Below are 15,000 nucleotides of genomic sequence, written 5' to 3'. Positions count from 1 at the left end.
AGAAGAAGAAGAAGAAGAAGAAGAAGAAGAAGAAGAAGAAGAAGAAGAAGAAGAAGAAGAAGAAGAAGAAGACCTTTAAAGATATTGAAGCGTTTTCGATATTTTTGCCAGGTAGAAGATTCTTTTTTTGGCAAGGTACGGCGAGGCATAAATCAAAGATCGCCGGAGGACACTTTTCACACCCGCTCGCCGCCACAGTCCGAAAGTAAAAGGACACAGGTAATTCCGCGGACACACACCTGCCATTGGTTTGTCAGGTGTGGATGCAAAGGGCGCCGCGTGAAGTGTTCATATATTCACCTCACGTCTACATTTCAATTTTCAGATACGCTTTGAACGTGACGAGGAAAAAAAGGAAAAAAAGTCAAATACACAACTCGGAATTAATCATTGTAGTGAAGCTGGGAATATATGATTCACTCTCTCTCTCTCTCTCTCTCTCTCTCTCTGGTTGAATGTAAGGATACACGTTTTACCGAATTTTCCTTGTAGTAGTAGTAGTAGTAGTAGTAGCAGTAGTAGACTTGGTAGTGGCAGGAACGATATCGATTATATAATAGGTAACATTACTTATGCCGGCGCTACTATTTCGTGCACAAAAGATTAAATTATCGTACCCGAAATGATAAAAAATTCTCGAGAACCAATCCAATAAATTCCCAAGAGGTAGATAAATTTCTTCACCACCACCACCACAACAACAACAACAACAAGTACTACCACACCCAGCTGATCCACAAACACACATTCCTATACATGGAGGTAACGGGATATGGTGGGGCGGACAAAGGGCGGCGAGTGGGCGGTGAGTGGGCGGCTTCAGGACTTTCTCAGTCCCGGCACGTGCAGAAGGGCGCCTCTCCTACAACTTTTCAGGGATACGACTAACAGTGGCAAATACGTAGCGCCTTTTCATAATGCAGGTCAGAATTGAAGCTAAAAATGTTTGAACTGCGTATCTTCATGTTGGAGAGATGGAGAGAAGAGAGAGAATATTATACTTTTCCTCCCTCTCTCTCCTTCTCTCCCTCCCAAACTGTAAACAAGGAGGGTATCATTGAGGGGAAGTCCAGGTAGGCTTTGCGGGAGTAAGGGAGTGAGGGGAGAATAAGGAGAGAAGGGGAGAGAAAGGGAGGCAAGAGCAACGAAAGGAGACAAGAGAGAAAGGATGAGGATAAGGACAGGGAGGTGAAGGGAGTAAAGGAGGAGAAAATGGGGGAAGAAGGTAAAGGAAAGGATGGGGAACGGAGGGAGGAGGGAAAGGGAGAGAAAAGGAGGAAACTATGGGAGGGGAAAAGGAGTTAAAGGGACGAAAGGGGAAAAGGACGAGGGAATAAAGAAAAAAAAGAGCAATAGCGAGGAAAGGGGATGAAAAAAATAGGAAGAGGAAAAGGAAAACAGGGAAGGAAAAACAGGGAAAAGAGAAAGGGGAAGGGAGGGAAAGGGTGTGTTCCCTTCGCTTGTTGACATCATTTCCAGCCTTGTTTGTTTGTCTGGTACGATTTGTCAAGCTGGGATTTATGATTTAAGCTTTGTCATGATCTACCGCTCGCCAAGAATAACTGATGAAAGCGTAGAAACATTTTCACTCCCTCTCTCGCTGTTCCTCTCTTTCGCCTCCATGTTTGAACGGACACTGAATAATTTAAAGAATATTCCTCACATACATTGTAGTCGTCAGTCTGATATACGATTTGAGCCGTCTAGGTCCTCAGGCTGCTTGGAAGCGAGAGGTTTATATATATAACTCTTCCGATCTCTCTATTCAATTCGTTTGACTTTATATACATTATATTTTTCAAAGAATGTAACATCCTTCATTGCTTCGCTGCCAGTAGTGTAAAGAGTTAAAACTGTTAGTAAACTGACTGGGTTTATTAGATGTACCTTCAGTAACAAATCAGATACAAAGTTGTAAAGTGTAATGTGTTTCACCTTAGATACGTACGTACGTTGTTTTGAAAGAGTGTCACCTTCACCACTTTTATCGCCTCGTTGTCAGTATTGTACAGAAAGTTTGAGGTGTTACTAAACTGCTTCATCGAACGTGCATACCTTCAGTAGTAAATAAAAATGTTGGATAGGGAGTGTGCCAAGAGTATTGCAGTGTTACAGTTGTGAAGGACGCGCCACGAAGCAATACAGATAAGAGGTGGTACTGTACCGAGCGCAATGATGTCACGTTTCATTAGCTTTGATTGTAAATGAGAACATGAACCTTGCTACTTCATTTGTGCAGTCCTAAATTATTTTACCGGAGAGAGAGAGAGAGAGCAAAACAGAAAAGGTACAAGCGGCAAAAATTCTGAACCACTCAGTAACTTCTATTGGTGTCAGTGGCATCTTTAGAGACCACTCTCTAAACTTGCTCCAGACCATTTTATTAAGCTTAAGGAGAGGCCGCAGCGTAGCAGTCAAAGGCTTAATGAGGTGCTTGGCCTAACAGCGACCAGATAACACAGCAGAAAACAACAACAGGGGCCGCACTATCACACGCGAAACAGGTTGACTGGCTATTACAAAAACTGGAGATACTGTCAGGTCGATAAGAGGGGGTTTTAAAAAGTAGGTTACATCATTACGTAATCCCCTGTACCCATTTTCGCGCGTATGCAAACACATCTTTAGCGGGAATGACAGTAATTTGAGAGGAAGGACGCGAGGATAATGAGAGAGAAGCTGGAATATTTGCGGCGTCCTTTCCTTGGCTACGAGAGAGAGAGAGAGAGAGAGAGAGAGAGAGAGTGTGGGGGGAATGTAAAGAACACTCTAGTGAGGGAAGGGAAAGAAAATGAAAGAAAGAGTGGAAATCTGCAAGGAAAGGAGAAAAGACAAGGAGGGGAGGAAGGAGGACGGGAAGAAGAGTAAAGTTATTAGGAATTGAAGGAAAGGCGGCAAGCAAGGAAGGAAGTCTGGAAGGTAAGACTACAGGAAGGGAAGAGAAAACTGGGAAGGAGGAATGGTAGCGAGAAGGGAAAAAGGGAAGGAGGAAAGGGAAGACGGCAGAGAGACAGGGGGATGGAAGGAGAGAAGTAAGTGCAACTGCAGGGGAGAGAGAGGAAGGGAAAGAAGGGGAGACAATAGGGAGGTAAGGGGAGTAGGAGTAAGAGAGAAGTGCAATGGAGGGGGGAGATAGAGGCAGGGGAGGGATAGAGGCAGGCAGGCAGGCGGGCGGGCGGGCGGCAGGGCAGGTGGTGCAAGCAGATAGCCTCCCTCTCACTCAACTTAATCTCTTTTATCATGCGTTCCTGTTTGCTCCGCTGATGACGGCTGCTAGTTACCTCGTGGAGCACATATATTTTTTTCTTATTATTATTCTCCTCCTGCTCCTCCTCCTCCTCCTCCTCGTCCTCCTCGTCCTCCACCTCTGCTAACAATATCCCTGCATCACGCGGGGACGGTAATGCTACACTTTATCTCTCGGGTATAAACGGCTCTCGAACTTTGTGCTATTAAGCAAAGTAGGTTTAGTGCATAGTTTGGTCGCCTTGGAACTTATATTAGCATTTTCTTCCCCCACTCCTCTCACCTTCGCCCAGGATTCCCCGTAAGAGTATCAGAGAAGCAATATTTTCACGCCCCCTTGAGGGAAAACGCGATGGAAACAATAGTTGACGCCGCGTGATGGAACGGAACTAACTCCGGAAAATAATAAGAAAAAGTTCGAGGTAGGTGTTGCAAGATTTACGCGACATAGAGTGGGGCGCGTGTTCCTCGGAAGTGTTAGTGCGGCGCGGCAACACACACACCACGGGGACCAAGCAAGGCAGGAAAATAGAGAGAAAGAAAAAGGGGAAAAGTTGTTAAAAAGTAAATACAAAACGGACAGGTGAGCGACGAAAGAAGAATTATATATGGGAAAAGGAAATAAAAAAAAGTGAAAACAAGGTGAAGGAGGAAATAGGGAAAGTTTAAACGGGAAAAGTGTATAAAGAAAAGGAAAAAGAGGAAAAGAAAAGTAGAAAGTTGTTTAAAAAAAGTATATATCGTGAGGAGAGGTGAGCGACGAGGGAAGAAATATGAGGGAAAAGGAGAAAGGGAAGTCTACAAAAGAAAAGAAATAATGAAACAAGAAAAAAAAAGTTGACAAAAAATAAATACCAAGTGGACATCGAGGCAACGAAGAAACTCAATTAAACGAGGGAAAAGAAGAAAGAGCAGGAAGACAAAGTAAGAAAAAACAACGAAATGCTTGCAATAATTAATAACACCGGAAGGAAAAAAAAAAAGAAAAAAAGGAGGAAAACTAGACACAAGAGAATATAAAGAAAAGTTGAGGAAAATGTTTGTAGTATTGGCCTCTATGTATGAAAAGACAAAACAAGAATAGAAAACAAGATGGAAAGAAGCGCAAATAAATGAGAACCTCCCCCCCAAAAATAAATAGAAATAAAAAAAAATCAAGCCAAAAGAGCAGGAAAGAAAAAGGGAAAGTAAATGCAAGAAGTAATAATTATTGATCTCTCACGCAGGTGAAGATTTACACCCAGGTAATAACTTTGCATTCATGGTTCAAGTTAGCAGACAACTTATACGTAATTGCGAAAACTCCCCGCTCGAACAAAGCAACTCCCCTCCTGCTCCACTCCTTCGTCTTCCCCTCCGGCGCGTTATTGAGGGAGTCGTGGCCGGATCACTCCCCTTGGTTGGCCGCGCACGTCCCACACATAACTTCTGCATCTCCCTGAAACTGGAGCGGCGGGGCCTAAGTGCCGCGCGCCAGCCCAACTTTTTGAAGGAATGGCGCCGGGATGGGTTTCCGACAGGCTCACAGCGGGGCGGCTCCTCGCGGTGACGACCCAAGCACAGCGCCGCGGAGTCTTTCTGTGTTATTGTCTGTGTTTAATGTCCGCGCGGGGATTGTGTTGGTGTCCTAATGCCCGTTTGGTGTATAATGTGATGTGTGTGTACTGCAGAAGTGTGTGTGAGGTAGTAAGGGACGAGGGAGAGCGAAGAATGATGCTGACGGAGGGAATTCTGTAGAGATGCAAGATTTTAGGTTTTACGAACGTGGGAAATTCATTTCTGGTAATGGTTATTGTAGTGCTGGTGATAGTAGTAGTAGTAGTAGTAGTAGTAGTAGTAGTAGTAGTAGTAGTAGTAGTAGTGGTGTTCGGTGGTGGTGGTGGTGGTGGTGGTGGTGGTGGTGGTGGTGGTGGCAGTAGTAGTTGTTAAAATAATAAAAGTAATAGTAGTAGTAATGATGAAACAATAATAAAGATATAGGAAAATAAAATTCACTCCCCAGTCCCCAGTCCCCCTCCCCCCGACACACACCAAGACACGGAAGAAAAGGGGAAAAGAAAAGAAAAAATCCGGAAGGAAAACTAATCTAGCTTATGAATTTATCCCTAACCTCCGGGGAATCATTTCACGAGGAGCAGCGGGGGATGATAAAATAAGGAAGCATAAAAAAAAAAAAAGGCAACAGAAATAGCATTCCTTCACAAAAATACCTGGAAGGGCGTCTGGAGCTAATGATTCTTATGCATATTCCTTGTAATCTTTTAATCCCTGACCCCTTTTTTGCCTTAACACGCGGGGAAGAAAATGCATTATCTCTTATCATTTTCGTGGCTTTCCTTAAATTTTATACTTAAGAATATCGATCCAAAGTTACGAGGTTACGAGGCGAGGTAGAAATGACTTGTTAGACTACTTGAGGGTTTAAAACTGCAGAATACGAGTAAACTAGTTATCACCTTTCATCAGCGAGGAAAACGTATTATCTCCTATATTTGTGGCTTACCTTAAATAATACCTAAGAATATCGACCCAAAGTTACCAAGATACGCGAGGTGATAGAGACGCGTGGTACGATACCTGAAGGGTTAAATTGTATAGTACACTCATTATCAACACCCATCATCAGGAGGTACTGCCAGGTGTGTTCATGCATGTGAAGCCCCGTTCGATACCCCCCATACAGCCAAATACGTGCTGGTTTAACATTTTCGCTGCGATATACAACTCTCAACCCAAGAGCTGTAGAAAATATTACAAGCACTAACAAGAAAGAAAATGTGATCAAAAGAGTAGAATTTCAAGTTTTTAGTCTGTATAGTGTTTAGAGAAAGTGTAAAATAATGATGTGTTTCGGAATCGTCTGCAATTGAGAATAGGTATGTAGAATAGCAGCGGAAGGGTTTAAAGAAAATGTATGTGGAATGGCGGTGGAAAGGTTTATATATTTGTGAATAGCGAGGTACTAAAAATTTATGCATAAGACGTACTGAAAATGCTTGTGTTTTAAATCAAGGTAAATCTTACTGCTAATTATATTTTGTAAAAACTATTCTTTTTGTAGAACTGTACACTCTTTATTCTACTAATCAACTCCTTTTAATAATGAAATATACTTAGAACAAAAAAAAAAACATATATATAAACGTACAGGAAGAATTTAACTAAATGAAAAGATTTAATGGAACGCTTTCACCTTTCCTACGTCTTGTATATAAGTGGAAAGCTGTGTGAAAGAATAAGATATGAACAAAATTTCAGTGAATTCCATGGTGATAATTTTTTAGCAAGACAAGGGGACCGAGTTAGCGAAAAAGAAACGGTGAAAACTTGTGAAACTAAAAACAGGAGAATGTAAAAATCCACTTCACACACACACACACAGAGAGAGAGAGAGAGAGAGAGAGAGAGAGAGAGAGAGAGAGAGAGAGAGAGAGAGAGAGAGAGAGAGAGAGAGAGAGAGAGAGAGAGAGAGAGAGAGAGAGAGAGAGAGAGAGAACCAGAAAGAGAACAATTAAAAGTTAAGAATAAAAAAAGAAAACGAAAAAAAGAAGAAACAAAGGGACATAAAAACAAAAGATGTGACTCAAAAAATAGACAGCAGAAAAGAAAGACCTGAAAAACTAGGTGTAAAAAGCCAGACACCTTTCACACACTTGGACAGAAACACAATGAATCATAACACCTTTACAGTCTGGAGGAGGAGGAGGAGGAGGAGGAGGAGGAGGAGGAGGAGGAGGAGGAGGAAGAGGAGGAGAAGCAGGAGGAGGAGGAGGAGGAGGAGAGTTGTAGTAGGCAGAAGAGAAGGAGGTCGAGGAGGAGGAGGAGGACGAGAAAGAGTAGGGGAAAGTAGAGGAGGAGGAGGAGGAGGAGGAGGAGGAGGAGGAGGAGGGAATAGGGAAGGTACAGAAGGAGGAGGTAGAATAATAGTAGTAGTAGGAGGAAGAGGAGGACGAGGAAGAGGATAAGAACGAAGTGGGAGAAGAGTAGAAGGAGCAGTAGGAGAAGGAAGGAGATGAAGGTGGACGAGTACGAGAACGAGGAGGAAGAGGAAGAGGAAGAGGAGGAGGAGGACGAGGACGAGGACGAGTAGCTTACAGACACCCAAGGAGGAACAAAACGTGAGCGAGCAAGGAACGTGACACACAAAGGATCCAGTGTCTCGGTTCCTGTACAAGACGTTAGGCTATTGTTCACGTGTCCATCTCACCTGCCTGTCTTGTCCTCCCCCTCCCCCATGCCTCAAGGAAACTTCACTTCCTCTTCTCATTTACAGCGCAACGATTTAAGAATGATTTTTTTTTTTTTTTAGTTATGTTAGGTTACTTTCGTCTCTCATTGATTGCGCAGCGATCTGAGTGGTTGTTCTTTGTTAGATTAGGTTAGATTAAATTAGGTTAGGTTATTTCCGCCTCTTATTTACAACGTAATGATTCAAGAATATCTGTTTTTTTTTTTGTTAGGTTAGGTTGTGTTACTTCCGCCTCCTGTTTACAGCGCAACGATTTTAGAATAGCTTTTGTTCTGGTTGGATTAGGTTAAGTTAGGTTAAAGGTTACGCTACTTTCTCCTTTTACTGATAGCGAATAGATTTAAAAATTTTTTTTTGGTTAGGTTAAGTTAGTTAGGTTACTATCATCTCTCATTTACAGCGCAAATATTTATCTATTTATTTATTTTATTTTTCTTTTCTTTTTTTTTTGCTGGTAAATTGAATTTAGTAAGGTATGAAAATGTTTATGCTTGTTTATACAGGTTGTAACGCAAGTTTCTGCAAATACTGAAAAAGGTGAAAGAACGTGTAATTCTAAGTAGAAAATATTCTATACACATGTGTATTTTAAGGCTTTGTTTACCCGTCAGAGGAACTGAAAATGTATGGGACTCACGTTGTACTGAGGCCAGTGGCGGCCTCTTCGAGCACTTGATGTGGTCATCACATTAAGGTGGTGAGAAGATTGTATGTAGAGTATGACTGTTGAATCACTCAGCTGTTTTCAAGGTTGCAAGAACTCACTGTAAAAATAAAAAAAAAAAAAAAAAAATCAGTACATTTGGGTCCATTTTACTTAATATGAAACAAAGACTTGCTAAATTTTCAAACATTATCAGACTTTCATTTTGAGGTAAGAACGTTTCATGAATTCGGATCATTTTGAGTTTTATCTGATTTAAAGGTAAGTTCTCAAACATTCAGAGTTCAGTCATGTTGAGTTATATTCTCAAAATTTATCTCCTTACGGTGCAATTTTGTTGACGAGCATACAAACAGACAAACAGAGTAATGTAGATAGCATTTTCAGCTCAATTGCCCTGCTAACTAAGGCTCGCTTTGATCTTAGTACTAATCTAATCATAAAAATTAATTATATGCCACTTTTAATTTAGAGCAATTAGAGAAAGAGAGGAAAACCGGCTCTCTCTCTCTCTCTCTCTCTCTCTCTCTCTCTCTCTCTCTCTCTCTCTCTCTCTCTCTCTCTCTCTCTCTCTCTCTTTCTCTCAGGTTACAGTTGATGAAGGGAATAAAGAAGGAAGGCTGCTGCGTCACCACACTGTCACCATTAATTATTACATTATAGAAAAGAAGGATACTGAACGTGCTTATGGAAGTCGTATTTTATGAATGGTCATGACACACAGGTTTTATTGAATGTTCTCTCACTCTTTTTCCCTCCCTTTCTCTCTCTCTTCCACTCTCTCATATATAATTCAATCACTGGAAAAAAAAAGAAGGGAGAATTTCAGTTTTCTTTTTTCTTTTTTTTGAAATGTAAGTGTTATATATTTAAGTTCTTTGTCTGAATGTGTCTGTCTTTTTTTTTTCTGTCTGGTTTCTCTCTCTCTCTCTCTCTCTCTCTCTCTCTCTCTCTCTCTCTCTCTCTCTCTCTCTCTCTCTCTCTCTCTCTCTCTCTCTCTCTCTCTCTCTCTCTATTCAGGACATGTGGGAGGGTCAGGCTCCACAACACTGGCCCGGCTTGGCGTGGATGCGAGGCGGCCACTCCATGTATCCAACCCATTGGCGCGGCAGCATTGAGTTTGTATGGCATCACTCAATAGGAAGGCACACAGGCGGCAACACACACGCAAGGGACCGCAGAAGTTATACGTGTCAAAGGGATCGGGCGAGAGAGAGAGAGAGAGAGAGAGAGAGAGAGAGAGAGAGAGAGAGAGAGAGAGAGAGAGAGAGAGAGAGAGAGAGAGAGAGAGAGAGAGAGAGAGATGAATAAAAGAGAGATGAGTAAAAGAGGGAGTGAATAAAATACATGTGTTGATACAGCAATGTCGGTTTTTTGTCCGTGTGTCTTTGTTTGTCTGTCTGTCTGTGTGTCTGTCTGTGTGTTTGTGTCTGTCTGTCTGTCTGTCTGTCTGTTTGTTCGTCTCTCTCTCTCTCTCTCTCTCTCTCTCTCTCTCTCTCTCTCTCTCTACCTGAATGTTAGTATACGTACATATTTAGAGAGCAAATATATTTTTACAGAACTATGTGTGTGTGTGTGTGTGTGTGTGTGTGTGTGTGTGTGTACATGACTGTGCATGTGTGTGTGTAGCTACGATCATGTGTATCTACTATTTAATTATGCAATCTGTATGTACTATGCATACGACCAGTATACATCAATCTACGTTACAATCATGCAAGCCGCTCGAGTATCAAGATCGACACTGCGGGGCGCTGCTACACGTACAGGCGGGACCCAATTACTTTCAAAGGATTCTAGTTGAAGTTACAGGGTTTTTAAGGATGTTTTCGTGGTTCTAGTAATATATTAATAAGATTGCAACATAGCTAACAGGAAAAACACTCTTGAAAACTCGGCTACTCATCTGTGGGGCCCTTGAAAATAGTCGTAGCGAGAGAGCAAAGCGTTTCTGAATACTGGCCAAGGTCACACGCCACTCACGGCCGTAAGGACAAGGTGTGGCAGTGACAACAGGGACAAGGGTTCTCGGTAATGACATTAATGACACACCTGCATATCGCTCACGTCACGTACGCTACTTTATCAGCGACAGAAGGAAGGAAAGGAGGAATGAAAAATGACAGAGTAATTGGAATAGAGAACAAAAGAAGTATATATATCATGAAAAATGACAGTAATTGGAGCTGGGAAAAAAAGTGTACATTATGAGAAAAACGACAGAATAAGAGGAACTGACTACAAAAAAAAAAAAATAAATAAAGTATATCATGAAAAAAAATAAGAGTAACAAACCGACAGAAAAAAACAAATGTGAAAAAAGAATAGAAAGTAAAAGTAAGATGAACTGACGGCGAAAAAGTACATCATCGTCATCATCATCATCACTATTAGCTCTCACGATACTGCACGAGGCGTACCCCAACCTTCTCTTACCTGTCTACTGCCTGTCTACTCCACGGCAAGATAGCAAAACAAAACCATGAAAACTTCTTATCTCAAGTCTGTAGTTTGCCTCCTTTTACCATCCTTAGTTTTGCGTTCTTTTCCTTCTCGTTTTCATATCGATACCTCTGAACTGCCTCCCTGAAACTGTACAATAATCCGATAGTTTGATACATTTAACGAGCAAAAGAACGAGGTCATTGGAGTGTAAACTATAAGAGAATGAACCGCAATCTATATAAAGATAAGGTTTATTAGAGGAGAGGTGACGTTCCACAGATTGAGTAGTAGATCCAAGGCCGGGAATATTGCAGAAGTTAATGTAGAAAAAGTTGGTGGGGATGTCAAGACACTCTGGACTCGCTTTCACGCTGTTCTTATAAGGGACTGGCGCCTTCACTGGGTCTCTTTAATTTTTTATTGCCCCCTAGTGACAGCCCCTATTACATAAAAAAGCTATCTATTCTCACTCAACAGGAGAGAAAGACATTATAGGGAACAAAGTCTTTGCAGCCTGACCCTCCGCCTGGGACTCACTCTTCATAACTTCTGCAGTCTTCCTCTAATTTCCCGCATAAATCCTGAAAGAAAAGTTGGCCTTATGAAGTACTTACGGAACTCTCTCTCTCTCTCTCTCTCTCTCTCTCTCTCTCTCTCTCTCTCTCTCTCTCTCTCTCTCTCTCTCTCTCCCCGCCAATTCAGCGTCGCCACAATAACACGTTCCACAGGACCTTCCATTCCTTTTTCCAGGCCATTGTTATTCTAATTAGCCTTAGCATTTTTATTCCATGTTAATGTGTCCTCGGGCTAAGTGCTGCTATTGCTGCCTTGTCTGTCTGTCTGCCTGTCTGCCTGCCTGCTTGCCTGCATTCGTGTCTGCCTGCCTACTTGCCTATTTGCCCTGCTTACCTGTCTAAGTGATGTCTACCTTTCTGTCAGTTTGGTTACCTGTCAGCCTACCTGTCTATTTTCCTTGCTTACCTGTCTACCTGCTTGTCTACCTTGCTTGTCAGCTTGGTTACCTATCTGCCTACCTGTTTCCCTGCTTGTGCCTGCCTGCTTATTTATCTTCCTGCTTGCTTATTGGTTCTTGCTTGCCTACCTGTTTATCCATCTTCCTGCTTGCTTATTGGTTCTTAATTTTCTACCTGCTCATTTATCTTCCTGCTTGCCCACCTGCCACCTGCCTGATGTTCGTGTGTGCTGGTCGTTGTCCTGCGCCACACCCCTGCGTCCCGCGGAGAAGCACATGACCTGCATATGCGCTAATTTAATTCCTATCAATTACTAACGACATTGCGACGCGTCTTTCCTTTTATCATATTCGCTTTCCTCTTCCTCTTCCTTCTCTTTCTCCTTCTAGTTCTCATAATTTCTCTTTGTCTTGCCTAAACGCGTATGTAACCAAAGATTTTATTAAAACACTATTACTGCTGCTGCTACTACTACTACTTCTACTACTACTACTACTACTACTACTACTACTACTACTACTACTACTATTATTATAGCTGGTGCTGTTGTTGTTCCTGACATATCTATCACTATTTATTAAGATTACGTTAAATATTATGTAAAATCTATTATAACGTCAATTCAGAATTCCATAGCTGGAATACAAATAACGATAAAAAAGTCAGCCGAAAATAAATAACACTGCATTAATTAGATGAAAAGGAAGATAAACGAAAGGAATAACAACAAAATAATAGCTAATATCGGTACCACCACCACCACCACCACTACTACTACTACTACAATTACTACTACTTCTACCACCATCACAACCACCACCCCACCGTTACCTTACACAGACAAAGATTCTCCAAAGAGTAAGAAAGGGTTAAACCAGGACACCACAGGACACTAGCTTTAAATGTCTCAGCGCGAGGGGACACAAAGCCCACATTGCCTCCCACCACAGCATTAACAACAGCAGCAGCAACAACAACAACAAGAACAGCAGAGGAGAAGCATCCACTTGGAACCAATAGCAGACTTCGAGAAACTCCACTACCTTGAGGATTTTCTTTCCCTTCTTTCTTTTTATCAACAAAATCTCCTTGCCTTTCCTCCGCGAGATTGAGCAATACCGAGGAAAAGAATCTCTCTCTCTCTCTCTCTCTCTCTCTCTCTCTCTCTCTCTCTCTCTCTCTCTCTCTCTCTCTCTCTCTCTCTCTCTCTCTCTCTCTCTCTCTCTCTCTCTCTCTCTCACGCACAAAGGAAGGTGAAGGGAGCACCTCACAAGATACTTTTCCTCGTGATTATGACGCTCACACGCACTTAAAAGCCCCGAGAGACAAACAGTGTGTGTGTGTGTGTGTGTGTGTGTGTGTGTGTGTGTGTGTGTGTGTGTGTGTGTGTGTGTGTGTGTGTGTGTGTCGCGCTGACTCACGCACACACACACACACACACACACACACACACACACACACACACACACACACACACACACACACACGGGAGGACTTACTCACAAAGATCTAAGTGGTTTCATATATAGATACATCTTAAGGGGAGAGAGAGAGAGAGAGAGAGAGAGAGAGAGAGAGAGAGAGAGAGAGAGAGAGAGAGAGAGAGAGAGAGAGAGAGAGAGAGTCAAGGGGTAGTTTCCTCTGTTATCTCTCCTTAACTCTACCCACGCCTCGTTAACCTCACTAGATGCAATTATCCTGCAGTCTCGTCAGTACACTCCCCTTCTTCCTTCTCCTCCTCCTCCTTTTCCTTATAGTAATGATGTCTTTCCCTCCCCTAAATTCTTGGTAACTCCTTTTAAAGTCTTTTTTTTTTGTACTGTTCTAAGGTCATGATATTTCTCTCTCTCTCTCTCTGTGTACGTGTGTATGTTTGTTCGTTAAGGTAATACATGCAAATGCGAGATGTTAAACACAATTCTTTATGCTCTAGTCTGATTTAATGACGCCGCTACTGCCGCGCTGCGAGGATAAATATATACACTTAGGGAAAATACATTACTGCTCCCGAGTAAAAGTGAAATTCTGTCCGTCTGTCTATCCATCTTTCTGTCTCTGTCTGTCTGTTGTGTGGAAAAAAAAAGATGAAGTCCTATCTGTCTGTTTGTCTGCCTGTTTCTGTAAAAGTTAAAATGTACTTGTCTCTCTCTCCCTCGTTTGCAAAAGTAAGATTCTGTCTATTTGTTTGTCTAGCTGCCTGCCCCCCCCCCTCTCTCTCTCTCTCTCTCTCTCTCTCTCTCTCTCTCTCTCTCTCTCTCTCTCTCTCTCTCTCTCTCTCTCTCTCTCTGTAGTGTAATAAAGCCTTGGTGTCGGCCAGGTACAGGAAGCAACAGCAACACAACACAACACAACACAACACACTGCTGGAATATATGAAGTGCCTCTATGGAAATCCGAGCCAGACTCCACAGCTCCTGCGGCGTCCCCATCCGCTTCTGGAATCGACAAGACGCCTCAACCCGCCTCCTGCCTCGCGTAGATACATAATATTGAGGTGGAGAATAGAAGCGGATGTATTAATTTCCTTTTCCTTAACGCCACGGCCAGACGCACCACCCATATGCTATTGGGAAAACTCAAACGTGGTATAAATATGCGTGAGAATATACTCGTAGAATACAAATACAGGTGAACTATTTTGACAGACGCATCGCTCACGTACTACTGGGGGAAGCTGCAACGTGGTACAAGAAATGCGGGAAGAAAACAAAAACAAAAGCGGAAAACAGTGAACTATTTTGACAGCATAGTAAGTGTTAGCCTTCTAGTAAAAAAAAAAAAAAAAAAAAAAAAAAAAGACTTTGGCGCATACATAGTTTCCCATTTTCATTACTCGAGCTTATACCATGTTCGAGGTTTCTTAACAGTACTTCCTTCCTTCCTTCCCATTACCTTGCCTTGCGTGACGAGGAGCACGAGGACGAGAACGGAAAAGTAGACGATGATTAGAGAGCGTCACATACCTGCTTGTACTTGCTAATTGCACACCTGTAGCTAATAATTCCTATACGGTACTTTTTTAACGTTCTGTCAGTCATCAACGAGGACGAGGACGAAAAGGGAGAGGAGAGGGTAATATATCTGCGTGTATCTGTTAATTACGTACCTCTGTCTAGCACTTTCCATACGGTTATATTTCAGTACTCTTCCTGCCACTCAGCCAGGAGGATAAGGACGTGGGTGAAAAGGTACATTTGAGAGGAGAGGAATGCTTGTTTTCGCTAATCATTCACTTGTACTTAAAAATTTCCATAGAGTGCTATTTTTACCATTTTCTTTATCTGTCAGTGAACGAAAAGGGCGGGAATAGAAAACGAGATAGACATTGATTAGAGAAAGAAATATACCTGCTTTTACTTCCTAATTACACACCTATACTTTACAATTTCTGCACAGCCTATTTTTGGTATTCCTTTTGTCTG

General features: G+C 42.2%; 1 protein-coding gene across 24 annotated transcripts in view; it reads right to left on the bottom strand.

Moving 5' to 3' along the window:
• The window catches only part of LOC135089708 (uncharacterized), a 227,498-nt gene that overhangs the window by 159,388 nt on the left and 53,110 nt on the right, over positions 1-15,000 (bottom strand). For 23 of the 24 annotated variants that reach the window (XR_010261591.1, XR_010261590.1, XR_010261589.1 and 20 more), the window contains exon 1: positions 8,133-8,261. The exons of the other annotated variant lie outside the window; for it this stretch is intronic. Coding sequence is in view for 19 of the 23 variants with exons in the window: in XM_063985651.1 (XP_063841721.1) it covers positions 8,133-8,180 (48 nt within the window). In the remaining 4 variants the exon portion in view is untranslated. Of the gene's footprint in view, positions 1-8,132; positions 8,262-15,000 lie in introns of those variants that run through there. 24 annotated transcript variants of the gene reach the window in all.

The sequence above is a fragment of the Scylla paramamosain genome, chromosome 33, assembly GCF_035594125.1.
Source record: "Scylla paramamosain isolate STU-SP2022 chromosome 33, ASM3559412v1, whole genome shotgun sequence".
Lineage (NCBI taxonomy): Eukaryota > Metazoa > Arthropoda > Malacostraca > Decapoda > Portunidae > Scylla > Scylla paramamosain.
This window is presented reverse-complemented; position numbering and strand designations above follow the sequence as displayed.